We start from the raw sequence: 15311 nt of genomic DNA on the forward strand, positions 1-15311 counted from the left end.
TCTTCATTTCCTTATTTACCCATCTTAGATTCCATAGTCCACCATCATGAATTGCTCCCTTTCATGCACCTTCCTCAATTTGTTTGGCTAGAGAATTTAACCCCGGTTTAATTAGTTGCTTTTCTCCACACTTGCACTCACATGGTCCATTATAGCTTGAGGGAAAACACAACCCGGCTTACTGTCAATCCTCCTAGATTTCTCTAGCATATTCAATTGTGTTCCCCTAGAAAATTATTTTATATCATCTTCTCTCTTCTCAAACCTCCAACAACTATTCCCCATGGTTACTCTCAGCTGATCGTTCTGCATCTTTTTTTCACTGAGAACATAGAAGTCAGAAAAGATCCTGTCACACACTTTCAGCCCCATGTGTACCACTCCTGCATCTATGTTCCTGTGTACTGACCTCCTTAACTCCTCTCTTTCTCTCACACACTACATCCAATCTGCTATGACTACTAAATCTACTTCCAGAATCTATCCAAAATGTAAGCTACCCACTCTGTTAGGATAAAATATGTATATGACATGTTTCAGGCCTTCAAGATGCTCAACACAGTTATTTGCTTTTCCATAATAAGTGAAAGAGTCCTAAACAAAAATGCATGAAAAATAAAACCCTTTAAATGTTCAATTACCTCATCATAAAAGAAATACAGTCTATAATAGCATTTTTGTCATACTTTAAATAATAAAGCAGACATTCTCAAATCACATGGACCCTAAGCTTCTCTGACTTTCTGACCCAGAGTGTTTTAAAAAATTCAAAATGTTTAAATACAGATTTACTTATAATTCACTCCAGAAGTCCAAAACCTATGAATACTTCTAAATATTAGGAGCAAGTCTGGATCACAAAGAAGAGGGAAATCATCAGGATAAGCAATTTCTGTTGCAGGTGACTCAGAGTGGCTATGAAAAGCTCAACAGCATCCTTTAAAAATGACAAACCATAATGGAATACTACTGACATACCATTTTCCCCAAAGTTGTCTCAAATGCTTCAGAAAACTTCTTCAACAGATCCGTGTCATCACATCGAGTTGCTTTGTACAGCATCTCAAAGGACTTGAACCCATGATTTGCAAAACGCTTTACTGAAAAATGTTGAAAAAAAACAATTTCCGTTGGTTAGTGTTTTAAAAACAAAATTTTAACTTTCCATGTAATAACTGTAATGCTAACAGATTTGCGGGATTGTTATAAAAACAATTGTCATTATGGAAAGTTTCTAGCATTAATTAATCATAATAAATCAAGTTCAAGCCAAGCAAGTACTGTACCCAGTTCCCCAGTGATAAATTCACTTTGATAAATTATTCTTTACCTTCCAACCATATGAAAAAGTGAGTGCTTGAGAAAAAAAGATATATAAAAATTGTTTTCATTATTTTCCTGGGAAAAATCATGGCTGGGTCAAAGATATTATGTTTTATATTTATATAAATTTGTAACATATGTTTGTTATATTTTCAACCAATAGACATTTAAAAATTTCTGAATATTATGTGAAATTATATTTCTTGAAAGTGTAATTTCACAGGGACAAATTCTCCTTGGATCAGAAGCTTGTATGGTTAGACTCTGCAAGATGTCTCAAAACATTCAGAAATAATGCCTCCTAGTAGCATCAGCATTAAAATTCTACTGTCTGATATTGTGATAGAGGCAAGTGATACTGCTTCTAGTTAATTCCAAAATTTGGCGGAAAAATAGCTCAAGTAAATGGGCTTTACTTTTCTCCCAGGATATTGGGTATATATATACTCCACATATGGTAGTGGATCAAAAATTCACTCCAAATAATATTATTTACACTAGACGAAGATATTGAGTTCTTTTTTTAAAATCCATATATAAGATTATAGAATAGCTCTAAATATAAATCAGATCTAAAGAACACGTGACTGATCTCTCATTCTATCACATATGTTGACTTTTATTTTAAATGTTAGTTCTTCTGCAGACTATGAGATTATACTTTTCAGTTTATAAGTCAAGGACAACATGCTGACAAGTCTCTTTAGATAGTTCTGGTAAATAACAGCGAGAGGGTCCAAATGGTTTTGCCTTAAACTGAATCTTGTCCTGTAGCAATCCAATCCATAACAAGATTCTGGTGGGCTCATATTTTAAATCGAGGGATGAACATTTCTCTTATCCACAAACATTTTGAATTCATAGCACCATTTTCCACTCACTAAACCTAATCCCTATAGTAAGGCAATATTCCTCTTTAATGCTTAGAAATGTATACACACAGGTAGACAAACACATATTCACACATACTAAAGGAGTCCTGAAAAAAAAATTAAAACTTACTAGCACAGTCTGGCCATTCGGTGGAATATGGTGGTTTCCAGATACCATCTTCGTAAGCACAATAATACTTCTCAGTAGATCCTTCTGTGAAATCATAGCCGTCCAAACAACTTAACGTACAGTTAACTCCAATGCTATCTTGAGTACATATAAAATCCCCATTTACAGGTGTAAATGGAACTTCACAGGGAGAACCTGTATAAAACAATGTATTATTCATATACAGTAATATAAGAAAAATAAATTAAATTCTAGGCGTCTAAACTGAATTATGAAAAGGATTCCTCTTGTTCACCATATTCCTAGAATAACTTTCACCATAAATCCTTAGTGTGGGATTGTAGCAATGTTTGCTTTTGGATTCCCGGGTGGGTATAGTTCAAAAGCTGTCCCTAAGTGTAATTAGAGGTTGTGCATATTTTATGAAAACTAAAAGTATTTCTGATTGGGGTTGTTATTTTTGGCATTGTATAGTAAAAAGTGAAAAGCAGATAATATTACATAGCAAATACATTTCCAGAATTTGTCTCCTCAAACATTCAAAATAGGATAGTGACAATAATATTTTGTACCTTTAGAGAAAATGTTAATAAAATGTTAGTTAAAGATGACCCCGGAAGAAAATATTTTTATTTATCATGAAGTGAAGTAATCATAATTGGAAACCTAAATAAAATCTATCAGTATTCTAACTTAAGAAATCTGCTCACTGCCTATTTTGTTTCACAAAATGGAGTGTAACATCAATTACATGTATCAAATGTTCACTAGATTTGTGAAGGCTTATATGGAGAATACCTTTTATGACAATGTGGATGTCACATGTTCTGTTATTGCCTGAGGGGTCAGTGGCTGTATACTGCACTACAGTCTCCCCTTGAGGGAAAAGGTCTCCTGGTGCATGACTTCTGGTGATGACCAGTACAGCTCCTAGAAAGGAAAGAAGGAATCCAATTTTGGGGTTACTGGTCTGTGGTCACTATACTACTGTGTTTCCCCAAAAATAAGACCAGGTCTTACATTAATTTTTGCTCTAACAGACACATAAAAAGAGCTTATGTTCAGGGGATGTCATCCTGAAAAATCATGCTAGGGCTTATTTTCCAGTTAGGTCTTATTTTGAGGGAAACATGGTAGTCACCTTATTTGATTTGAATTTTCATTTTCTATTTATACAAACCAGCTGAGCATTCAATTTATGTTGATTTGGCCACTTGCGGAAAATAAAAGATGTAATATTTATAACATAGAAATAGTAGAATCAAAAACCCCATTCAATTAAAGCATTCTTTTCTTGCTAAATAAATGATTTTCCTTGAATAGTTCAGTCTATCTGAATACTGGATGTTTAATTAAGAACCTACTTAATTTGCATTTTTATTGTTGTTTACTGAGTTTTAATGAAATCTTTAAAGGGAACTTCAATTGTATTTGCCCATTTTTTTCTGCTTTCCTATGAGTTTTTATAATTTTTTGGCAAATATTTAAGAAATGGGTATGAATACAGAGAACTGCACTATAGAGACAAACAAAATGCATAATTTATGACTTCAGGACAATGTAAGCCTAGAGACTTAATGAATTTATTAGAACACCATCCAGTGTAACACCTCGTATAGGTTAATAAATGTCCATTGAATACTCAATGAAGGGAAACCCCACCGATAGGTAAGATTAATATTAAATTATATATAATTATCCTACCATTAAAACATATTATCTTATATAATTATTCATTCCATTTAGCTAGATATAATTTGCTTGTCATTTCCCTTATATCCTTTTTCAAAGATTTAAAAAATATAGTTCAGTGTTCACCATCCCGGCAACCAAGTGCCGACATTCCTACCTGAGTTGTCTGAGAACTGAGGTTCATCCCAGGTGGCAGCTCGCTCCTTCTCTGAGGCCTGGATTGGAGGGGGGGATCTGCACCTGTCTATGCTAGGTGGCTGTACATCTGAAGAATGGGAAACCCAAGAAAGAAGTCACGATTCATATTCAAAAATGATGAGGGAGCTTGTGAGAAAGAATTGAAGTCTACGAGTGCTGCAAAGAACCCTGACCTTGTGAGACACCAGGCTGGCCCTGGATCCCCCTTGATAATGATGTATGTTTTATGTATGTCTCAAATCAAAAGAAAAAGCTGATTCTTATTATACTTCCGTCTGCCTGTGGAAGAACAAATACCGGGTTACTAAAGTCAATATGAGCACAGTGGTACGGCATTGGAGGTGGTGGGCATTGGATTTGTGAGTTCCAGCTGCAGTAATTGAGCTGATCCACCTGGAAGTGAAGGAACCCCCTTCACCCCCCCTTGGTAAGCAGAAACAGTAAAATGACCAATCTAGTCATTTCACTGGAATCACTCCCATGATCCTCCTTTTGTGTGACGGGTCAAGACAGGCTAAACGGAAGGACCGATGGGCAGAGATCGCCATGTTGTAGACTACGCAAGATGTGAGGGAGGATGTGATATTGCTGAAATGCCAGGAGGTCTATGTCCAAAGCTGGGACATTGGAGTTTAAGATTTCTAAAGTTGATAAATTCTAGGTAAAGACAAAGAACCGGCTGTGGTGTGGACATGGGAGTGGGAGGCTACAATGGCGAGGGGGTGACAGTCACAGCAGAAATGTAAAAGCTGTGAGACTGCGTTGCTGAGCATTATCATCCACGATGAACAAGGGGTTTGAGGTGGTCTGGGTGAGCCAGGTTTCAAAGCTCTGAATGCGGTGGAATTTTTAGGATGTCAGTGAAGAACAACAAAGAAGGTAATTTTAATGTAATTATCGATCTGGCACATTTGCAATGTTCTTATATCCATAAACACATGTCTTTGAGGGAGAGTGAACAGATTATTTTTCTAATTTTATAGGAGAGGAATCTCAGACTAGCAAATTTAAGGGATTTGCTTGAGGTCATTAAGCTAGCAAATTATAGTTACAGGCATCAAGTCTAGGGTATTTTTATCTGTAATATATAAAAACATATACTCTGAAATTAATTGAACTGCAACTGTGAGGATGTATAGATTTCTGTTTTTAGCTAAGTCTTATAAATAAATGTTCAATTCTTTTCTTTTCTTCACACTTGTCATTTCATCAGTGCGGTACCTTTGGTTCACTACTTTCCTAGGCTATAAACTCTGTTGAGTAGCAATGGAGTCTTGCAAACCATTAGATGTCCACTGCCTGGCACAGCACCTGGTATATAACAGGGACTCAGAAAACATTGTTGAATAAAGAACGGAACGAAGGAATATTACAGAGGTCAGTGCACTTTGAGGTTGTGGAATCAGGTCAATTCATAGTGAAATTAAAAAATATGCAGTGTTTACTCTTTTCCCCAAAGAAATTGAAATAGATATGTTTTTTCAAGATTTTCTAAACTTGTCTGATTTTAGCCAAGCATTTTAAAGCTCGATCACAGGTACGAAAGAGCAGTCAGACTAGGTAAAATACTGTCAAAAGAATTGGAAGTACCAGCAGATGCACTGTCTCCAAAACAGAGAGAGCAAGTCCATTTCAAAGCAAGTGAGGCAACATTCTCTGGAATGCTAGGCAAAAGCATTCCAGCCTCCTCTCATTTATCAGTATGACACCAATACCCTCTCAGCTGAGGAAAACAAGAAAATGCAGGCTTTGGAATATTTTCTCTCTTTCTCTGTCCCTCTCTCTCTCTCTTTCATAATTTGAAAATTCAGCTAGTGTCTAGCTAGACAACTGAGTACACATTTTACATTTCACCATGCTGACTCTTCATTGTGAAAAATTAAAACTTGGCAAACTCTTGGAATTACATTTCCGTGTTTAAAATCACAGTATCATAAAAAACAAATCCAACATATTTTTCATGTGACTGGTCAAGCTCATGTTTAAAACAACACTGAAAAAGCAATTAAAAAAATTAAGTAGTATGAAATGAATTGGAGTGAGTTTTACTTGAGTCTTCTCTACTTTTGCCAAAACCTATTATTTCTAGGGTAAGGAGCCAGTTTGAGATACTTTAGTTATTTCAAGAAGTTATGTAAAATTCTTAAAATAAAATGAATTTAATGTATTGAATTTTAAAATACACATTAAAACATATCTGAGACAAATATATCAAAATGTCAATATTTATACATAGAGCTTACTGTTTCAGGCACTAGTTCAAGTGGTTTACACAGCTTAACTAATTAAAAACCTCACAATACCCTATAAGGTAACACATGTATCAATTCTATGTTTTGGATGAAGAAACTGAGGCACAGAGAGGTGACTGGTCACACTGCCTTTACGTGGTAGAGCTGGATATGGACTCAAGCAGTTTGGGTTCAAAGTCTGTGTTCTTGACAATTACAGATGGCTACGTATCCTGCTTCTCAGTACATTTAGTCTTGGTGGTAGGTATTTGGTAGCTGCTGAATATCTACTGAATTGACTAGAAAGCACAAAGACCAATGGGAGATAATGCAGTAAACCAGGCCTCCCCAAATTAAAATAAAATAGAAAAGGACTGACCTATAGCAGTGGTTGTGAGGATGAAGAGACTGGGACAGATTTCAGAGATATTAAGTAGATGAAACCAGTAGTACCTGAAAACTTATTGGATGTTAGTGATGGAGGGAGAGAGGTCAAGGACGAGTTCTAGATATTTGCTTGGTGGCTGGGTGGTTTGTTGTACCATCCTCTGAGTTAAGAAATATATTATGTTTGGGTGAGCTTGAAAAACCTTTGGGACATCCATATGGGAAAGCCCAGTAGGTGGTCTATATATTGGTGTGAATTTCAGAAAAGAGATTTGAGCTAGACACGGAAGCTGTCAGTTAACAAAATCAACAGGAAAACTATAGAGCAAGAAAGAGAAGAGGATCAAGGCTGGAACCCTGGGGATAATCCACATTGGAGAGTTAGTCTGAGAAAGAGAAGCCTAGGATAGCAATAAGAAAGGATAAATGAGAAAAATGGGGGGCGGGAACAGGAAAGATTGGTGTCAGAGAAGCTGGCAAGAAGACAGTTTTGATAAGACGACTGCAGTTATTAAGGTAAAAGCTAAGGAAACATTATGAAAAATAAAGACTAAAAAGTGTGCAAAAGGAGTAACTCTACGGATCATCGGTGACCTTGGTGAGAATAGTTTATGAGTCAAGGAGACAGAAGCTAGACTTGAATTACTTTGAGAATAAATGGCAGTTAAGCCAAAAGAGAAGACAACCATGGGAACTTTTCAAAAGGCTCATATGGGAGGAAGTCAAAGGGACATAGTGACAGTTAAAGAGTATGTAGATTTTAAAGAAGTGGTTTGAGTAGGTTTCAATGCCATTAGGAAGAATGAGTAGAAAGGGAGATGTTGAAGATAAAGGAGAAGCAAAATCCTTGGAGGAACTGGATTATTTTCACAAACATACCAAGTAATTTGAAGACTTACCAATGACCTTGATATGGAAAGTACAGCTGGCTTGGTTGCTGGATAGGTCAATTGCCGTGTACGTGATAGCAACATCTCCAATTGGGAAAAGGTAAGGTGGGGTAAAAGCTGGGTGAACATGGATTGACACCTTTTGGAGATAAATATTTTGAACAATGTATTATAGAATTGTACACTTGAAACCTATATAATTTTATTAACCAGTGTCACCCCAATAAATTTAGTAAAACATTAAAAATGAAAAAAAATAAAATCTATTGTGGAAATTTAAGCCTAAAAAAGTTAGTATCAATAGTATATTTACTTTTTTTCAATCTATGTATTATTAGTAAAGTGAAGTTAAAAATGATATAATGTTTCACATGTAGTGCAAAGGGAAAATATCAGGCACAGCCCTTTGGTATATTTCTTTCCAGACTATTTTATTTACATAGTTTGTAGCATTGGCATACATATGAATGGTCCTCGTTTTTAAAAGATAATATCTTAAAACGTTTTTATACGTAGTCTTTAGAACTTAAGATGACTCTTAAATGTTTCCACAATGTTCTGTAGAATGAATACATGGTAATTTCTTGAAGACAAATCTATTGAGGGACATTTAAATTTTACTACTGTAAACAGCACTTGAACAGTTTTGCACAGAAAATTTAAAAATATTTTTACTATGTCCTTATAATAAATTTCCATGAACAGGATTACTAACTTCAAAGTACTAACATCTTATTGATAGATAATACAAAATTTCTTTTCCAAAGCATAGTAATAATTTGCATTCCCATTGTTATTATTTGATAGTGTCGGTGTCAAAGTTCCCACCCCAAATTCCCTGATCTACATTGAATATCATTACTTTTTGGTAAGTCAAAAATATGGCACCCCGTCATTGTTTTAATTCAGTTTCTTAGTGTCTTGTGCTAAGATTAAAGTCTCATGTTTGCATGGTATAGGTATATTCTTTCCTTTTTGAATGATGTGTGCACCTTCTTAGTCTATTTGAAAATTATGACGTGACAAAAAAAATTTTATTAATATGTTATGTAATAAAAACATTCTAACCATTGACAAGTTTGGAACATTTTTCTCTAGTGTGCTATTTGCCTTTTAATTTAGGAGTTTTCTAAAATACAAATTAAAAAACAAATGTAGTAAAATACATTTGTTTTTTCCATTGTATTTTAAAATTCCTAATTAAAAACACAAGGCTGATCATTCTTTAACAAATGAGGCATTAATATTTATGAGTCGAGTATATATATAGAAAGAGTGCCATCATTAACATATTAGTAAAGCTCCACTATCACACACATTTGCAGTGTATTTAGAATCCATTTGAAAAAGGACGCAAATATTTGCATAAACCTTACCTTTTCCCCAGAGTTGTCTTTAGCTGTTGGGATTGGCCAGGTGATGTTAGCGGAGTCTTGCTGTTCCTGAGTCTTAGCCTCTATGTCCTTAGGACAGTTGATTTGAGGAGCCTCCACATCTGACTCAGAAAATACACAAATCAATTACTATGTTGATAAGGAATACTAAGTCATTTGAGAATGAGATAAAAAATGTATTAATAGTTTGTGACTTATCTTTTACATCCCAATTCCTGATTGATTGGAAATGCACAACTGCCTTCAGGATAATTTATCTCAGCAGGGCTTATGAGGACCTTCATGAATGGGTACCTACTGACCTCAGGCTCATCTCTTACAAATCCCCTACTGGAACTCACTCCCCACCTTGAATATGCTGAGTCCCAAGAAAGCACCATGGTCTTTCTTGAACCTTCGGCCATGTTCTTTTATTTGCCTGAATCAATGCCCTCTTCTCCCTTTACCTAGATAACTACTACTTGTCCTTTAATTCTCAGCGTAGACACAAGCTCCTCAAGAAGCTCTCTCTGACCCCCGGGGTCCATTTTAGGTGCTCACTCCATAAGTTTCCACAATTCTCTGTTCTTCCTAAACATAAAACTCAGCACTGTTTTGAAATTGAATTTTCTCCCCCAATAGAATTTAAGTTCTTTGAACGTCAGGATATTTCTTGTCCCATTACACTATATAGTATCTGGTTTGTAATAGGTGGTTGATTAAATATTTTTTGAATGAAAAAAAAGAAAAAAAAAAACGGAAAAAAATGTATGTTAATTGTGGCAGGAAGGAACAACACTTTAAAACACGGCTGTCAAGTAGAATTAGTAGTGCTAAAAGGCACTGTCAAAACAAACAATAAATTAAAGTCAGTAATATTTTTTGCAGTGTGAACCTTCGCAGTACAAATACTGAATTAGATGTGGTAACATTACATATGTACACATTAATTACTATAGAGCTAAGCTCTTATTATATGATGTAATAAATCCCCTTATTTCAAGTTATGTTAAATTAGGGCTTCTGTAACTTGGAGCAGAATACATATATCTGAAATGATTTCATTTATCTCTTGTTTCTTTGCAATTTTATTTGATTTATATTTTCTTTTTTTCTTGAAGGGGCTTATACTTGACAATTTTCCCCCACAAAGATGCATTATTAGCATGTTGACTCTGAAAATTTGAAAAAGTATTTTATTTTTCCTCCACTCTTGAATAATAGCTTGAGTAGATTTGGAATTTGAAGTTTATATCTAATTTCTCTCCGTATTCTTTGGCTATTAATCCATTTCCTTCTGGCATTTGAAGATGTAAAAGAGAAGTGTAATGTCGCATTCTTGTTTCTTTTGTGCAATTTTTCTTTTCTCTCTGGAAACTTATTTAACATTTTGTCATTAACTTTGGACCTCAGCAATTTCACCAGCAGTAGTAAAAATATGCCTGCCTAACCCTCAGGGGCTATTTTTGATCTAAACATTCATGCTCAGGGCAACTTTCTTCTACTGATAAGAAAATTCCTCTCCTCCACCCTATTTCCTCTCTCCTTCTTGAACTCTTTATTAAATGGACATTGGGGCTTCTTGATAGATCATTACTGTCTCTTAACTCTCATCTTTTTGGTTTGATCAGTTGGAATATTCAAATTCTTTATTAGTTCCGTATTCTGAAGGAACTCTCAATTTGGTTCTTCAAATCACTAATTTTGTTTTCAACAACGTTCATTCCATTTTTTTTTTGCCATTCTCATAGAGATTTATGATATAAATACACACACACACACACACACACACACACACATTTTTTTTTTTAAGGCGTGAGCAGCTCACAGAGGCCCATGCGGGGATCGAACCAGCAACCTTGGTGGTACTAGCACCATTCTCTAACCAATTGAGCTAACCGGCCAACCTATGATATTTTTACTTCTAAGAACACTTTGTTTTCAGTATCTCCTTTTTCATAGCAGTCCGCTCTTGCTGTCAGGAAGTTGACCATGTTCTCCTGTGAATAATGTGATGCAGGTTTCAAAATGCTGACAACTTTTTTTTTAATTGATTTAGTCTCGCCAGCTTTATATGGGCCAGAAATTCCTCAAAGATTTTCATCTGCTGATGGAAAACTTACCTGACTTCCAGGTCTAATATTATCCTGATTTTTATATTTCTTCTGTCATTGCCTGGCATATTGTAATTGGATTTTGTAAATCCACCATTTTGAAACATAAGTCTTCATAGTGTATATTGGGATAACACCTACTATTTTATCATGGGTTTGCAGCAAAAGTTGCAAAGAGGGACAGTCCCACAATGCACCAATATGTCATATAGGAATTTTATTTTTCAACCAAACCAATGGAGACCTACCTTTACAAACAGCTGCCTGAACTTTGGCACTCCATTTTCCAGAGGTGGTACATCTCACTTCTTCTCTGACTCCAGATAAAATGAATCCTTGGCGGCAACTTAGCTGACAAATTGTCCCAGGTTTGGCTGGCTGTCTGCCACAGTTTGGGGGAGATACGATAACACCTTTGGGCTTCTGAAAGGTGGAACAGTGGCGCTCTATTGTAGGGAAATGAGAGAATGTTATTCGTGTTCCCACAAACTGTAAATGCCACAGATTCTCTTCACCCAAGAAAAATACTGACGATGCTTGTCAGGCCAATGTCTTTCAAGACCACAACAGTAGGCATCTCATTGTTAATGAAATGAATCTGTGTTCAACAGCAAATTTCATCCTCCCGTACCAGAGAGATTAATCTCATATGATAATACCAGTTTTTCTGAGCCTGCACAGCAAGGGTCAGCTCTTAGATTGTTAACGAATCCTCTGGTAAGTCCAACATTTTCCCTGCTGACACTGTCCCTTATCATCACCAGGATCCAATACTAGATTATACTAGAATAAAATTATAAATCATGGGGGTGGCATGTTATCGCAATCTACCGCAAAGGTAGATTGCGGTGCTCTTAACAACAAGGTTACCAGTTTGATCCCCATGTGGGCCACTGTGAGCTGCACCCTCCACAACTAGATTGAAATAACTACTTGACTTGGAACTGATGGTCCTGGAAAAACACACTTACATAAATAAAAGTTAAAAAAAAATTATAAATCAATTTGGGGAGAACTGACATATTGATAGTTTTCGCACCTTGTGTCCTGGCACAACTCTATTTATTCCATACAAATTGTTCCTCTTCTGTTTTTTGGAAGTTGGTTATTTCATTACATACCTGCTAGTGCTGGATACAGTACATATACTGTATCTGACACAAGGTAAGGTTTCACTAAATAGTAGTCATCATACTCTCATCATCATCATTATTACCATAGATATTTGTATCTACAGTGTATAAGAAGCAGCAAACTGGAGAAGCTACTGAATGTTTTCATTCTGGCCCCAATTTCAGTAACAAGACGTCATAACTCTTAGTGATGGACAAGGCAGAAAATCTGATTAAATAGAATTGTATGGTCTACCTTCAGATTTACTGGTTCATAATGTTTTCTTTAACCAGCAAGATAAAAGTAAATTGTGTTTAACAAAGTAAAGAGATTATACAGTATTTGCTTTTCAGAAACGATTCATCCAAATTAGCCCCAGTTAAGAAAACAACAAAAAACAGCATTACCATTTAAACCTGTAAACTTCAGTGACTTGGAAAACTAGATTCTGGTGTAGAAGCAGTTTTTGTTTTTTTTTAACCAGTGGAGAGGAATAAAATAACATATTTATGTATATATCTGTATCTCCATGCATGTATATATATGGATGTGTATTTATATTCACTATGAGTTACTTTTTGGCTCTAGGTATTCACAGAAAACAGGAGAAATCAGTCACCAGAGCCTCCCAGGAACTTACCCACACACCGGGGTTCTAGACCATCCCACTGGGCGTTTCCTTGACAGGTAAGCTTAGCACTTCCTTCTAGTCTGTACCCTTCATCACAGGTAGCCAAACACGTTGTCTTGTAGGACATTTCCCCTGTGGAACAGCTGAGGTGGCCATGTTTGGGTTGACGGAGATGAGGGCATGTTTTCACTACATAAAATGAAAACAATTACATCACATTTTACTGAATAAGAACAAAAATAATAATTGTAAGTTTAATAATGCCAACATATTGCAAGCAAGAAAATTTCCTTTTCTTAAAATGGCTAACTGTAACTCACGCACCATTATTTTTTGAGTTAGTACGGGACAATTAAAAGTCTGTGTTTTATCAAGTGGAATGCCCAAGCAACACCAATGCGTTCAAGCCATCTACGCATAGGTTGGAAACTTACACTGTCTAGAAGTCTGGCCCTAAATGGATTATAATGTCTGTAGGTTGGGATGTGTTTGACAAATGGAGGTATGTACAGCCCTCAGCTGGGTCTTCTCTGTGATTTTCTAGGCTATGTTGCAACAAAAGGAAGGGGTCTTTTCCAGGACAGAGATTTCAGGTTCACAATCAACTCAATTCTCAGATCTCGCAGGCATATCCTGAGCCTTTTAATGACCACAGCTTCTGCCAAGCTGCTCAATCTCTGCAACCTTGAACTCCAGTATTCTACTCTCTGACCACACTCTGGTGCTGTTAGCCTTTCATGCCTTTCTTCCTGGACACTTACTTCAAATCCTAGTTCATGATGCTAATTTTGACTTATGCATCAACATCATTTTATCTGCTTTTGTTGCAGCGGCAGTAAGTGTTAGTTGCCCATCCAATAACCATTCTTCCCAGTTGTATTCAGCATAGTAATATGCACCGCTGGAAGATAATGCCCCACCTCCATCTCAATGAATGACAGTCAATGAGATATACGCTGAAGTTTGGTGGGACTTCTGGAAAAGCTTTTTAATGGGGACTGTCTCAACTGAGAGAATACTTTCTTGTTTTCCCCTCCTCCTCCTACTTTGTCCTGAAATACAGACATGAGGTATAGTACCCCCAGCATACCACAGTGTAAGTATAGGATAACTTATCATGCACTAAGTATCATGCACTAAGATGGTAGAGCAAAAAAATAAAAGAAGCTTGGGTCTCTGATAACAATGGAGCTACCACAGCAGCTTCGGATTACTTACATCTGTCTTTCCTTTTAGACGAGGGAGAAATAAGCTCTTCATTGGCTAAGACATTGTTATTTGGCTCTTTGATACCAGTAGCTATACACAGTTCCTAATTCCTTTTGCCCAGCATCCATTCACTTTTCCTTTGTTAATGTTCTAGGGAAAGATTTCTCCCCCTTTCAGCCCATGGGATTTGTGTGTGCTCCAACCCTGCTCAGAGGTAGAGCATGGGACCAAGGATCACATTTCCCTTATCTGAGAAGTGAGCAGGTACCACTGGTGACACATTTCCTTTCTCTGCTAGGTTTGAACCACCATGTGAGAGCAGCCAGAAGGGTACTTACTAAGCCCTGGATGGGGGAAATGCCTCCAAGCCTGTCAGCCTCACCATCACCAGCAGTGGAAGTGGCAGGGGGAGCACAGAGGAACCTGCATCTAACTTTCTGGTGCCGCTGCTTCTAACTTTCTGGCCTTGACATCACATCACAGAAGCCACAAGAGGACACTTGAACAGCTCCTGTTTTTGCAGGTTCCCAAACTATGTCTGTGCTCTGAGTTCTTCTGGCAAGATTCCCTCACTGCCCAGCCCATCAAAATCCCATAATGCATCTGAGAGCCCATCTCAGTTACTTCCATGATGCCCTATATTCCTGTTCATGACAATCTCTCAGGAAGCCCAAGACTCCAGAGTCATTGCTCATCTAGCAGGGTCATCCCCTGATTCAAACTCATGTACCTACTCTCTGGAATACATGACCAGTCTTCAATAAGTTCTCTCATATTCTGCACTTTCCTTTTGAACTTTGCTTTGACTTTCTTATCCTAATCAAAATCTTATTGTCTCTTACAGTCAGGGCCTGGAGGTGAGAAGTGTCTTCTTTGCTCCTCACTGCCTTCTCAGACCATTCTCTTTCCATTCTTCCTAAAAACTTCCAACTCCCTCAAAGTATCACATTATATATTTAACATCCATTTTTTCCTCTCCAACTGTCTGCTGACCTCTGGGCCACTTCTTATTCTTTGAAGATTTTGTTTTAATTCATGCGTTCTCTCTCTCTCTCTCTCTCTCTCTCTCTCTCTCTCTCTCTCTCTCTCTCTCTCACACACACACACACACAGAGTCGGTCATTTCATTATCTATGTAGATGATCATC

General features: G+C 36.7%; 1 protein-coding gene across 2 annotated transcripts in view; it reads right to left on the minus strand.

The window, feature by feature from the left end:
- The window catches only part of SVEP1 (sushi, von Willebrand factor type A, EGF and pentraxin domain containing 1), a 164134-nt gene that overhangs the window by 94013 nt on the left and 54810 nt on the right, over nt 1–15311 (minus strand). For both annotated transcript variants that reach the window (XM_019749534.2, XM_019749535.2), the window contains exons 6-13: nt 12964–13143; nt 11459–11656; nt 9100–9218; nt 7733–7862; nt 4175–4282; nt 3124–3255; nt 2326–2520; nt 979–1100 (exon numbers count right to left, since the gene is read on the minus strand). In XM_019749534.2, the coding sequence (XP_019605093.2) occupies nt 979–1100; nt 2326–2520; nt 3124–3255; nt 4175–4282; nt 7733–7862; nt 9100–9218; nt 11459–11656; nt 12964–13143 (1184 nt within the window). The remainder of the gene's footprint in view (nt 1–978; nt 1101–2325; nt 2521–3123; nt 3256–4174; nt 4283–7732; nt 7863–9099; nt 9219–11458; nt 11657–12963; nt 13144–15311) is intronic.

Source organism: Rhinolophus sinicus, linkage group LG04 (assembly GCF_036562045.2).
Source record: "Rhinolophus sinicus isolate RSC01 linkage group LG04, ASM3656204v1, whole genome shotgun sequence".
In the NCBI taxonomy this organism is placed as follows: Eukaryota; Metazoa; Chordata; class Mammalia; order Chiroptera; family Rhinolophidae; genus Rhinolophus; species Rhinolophus sinicus.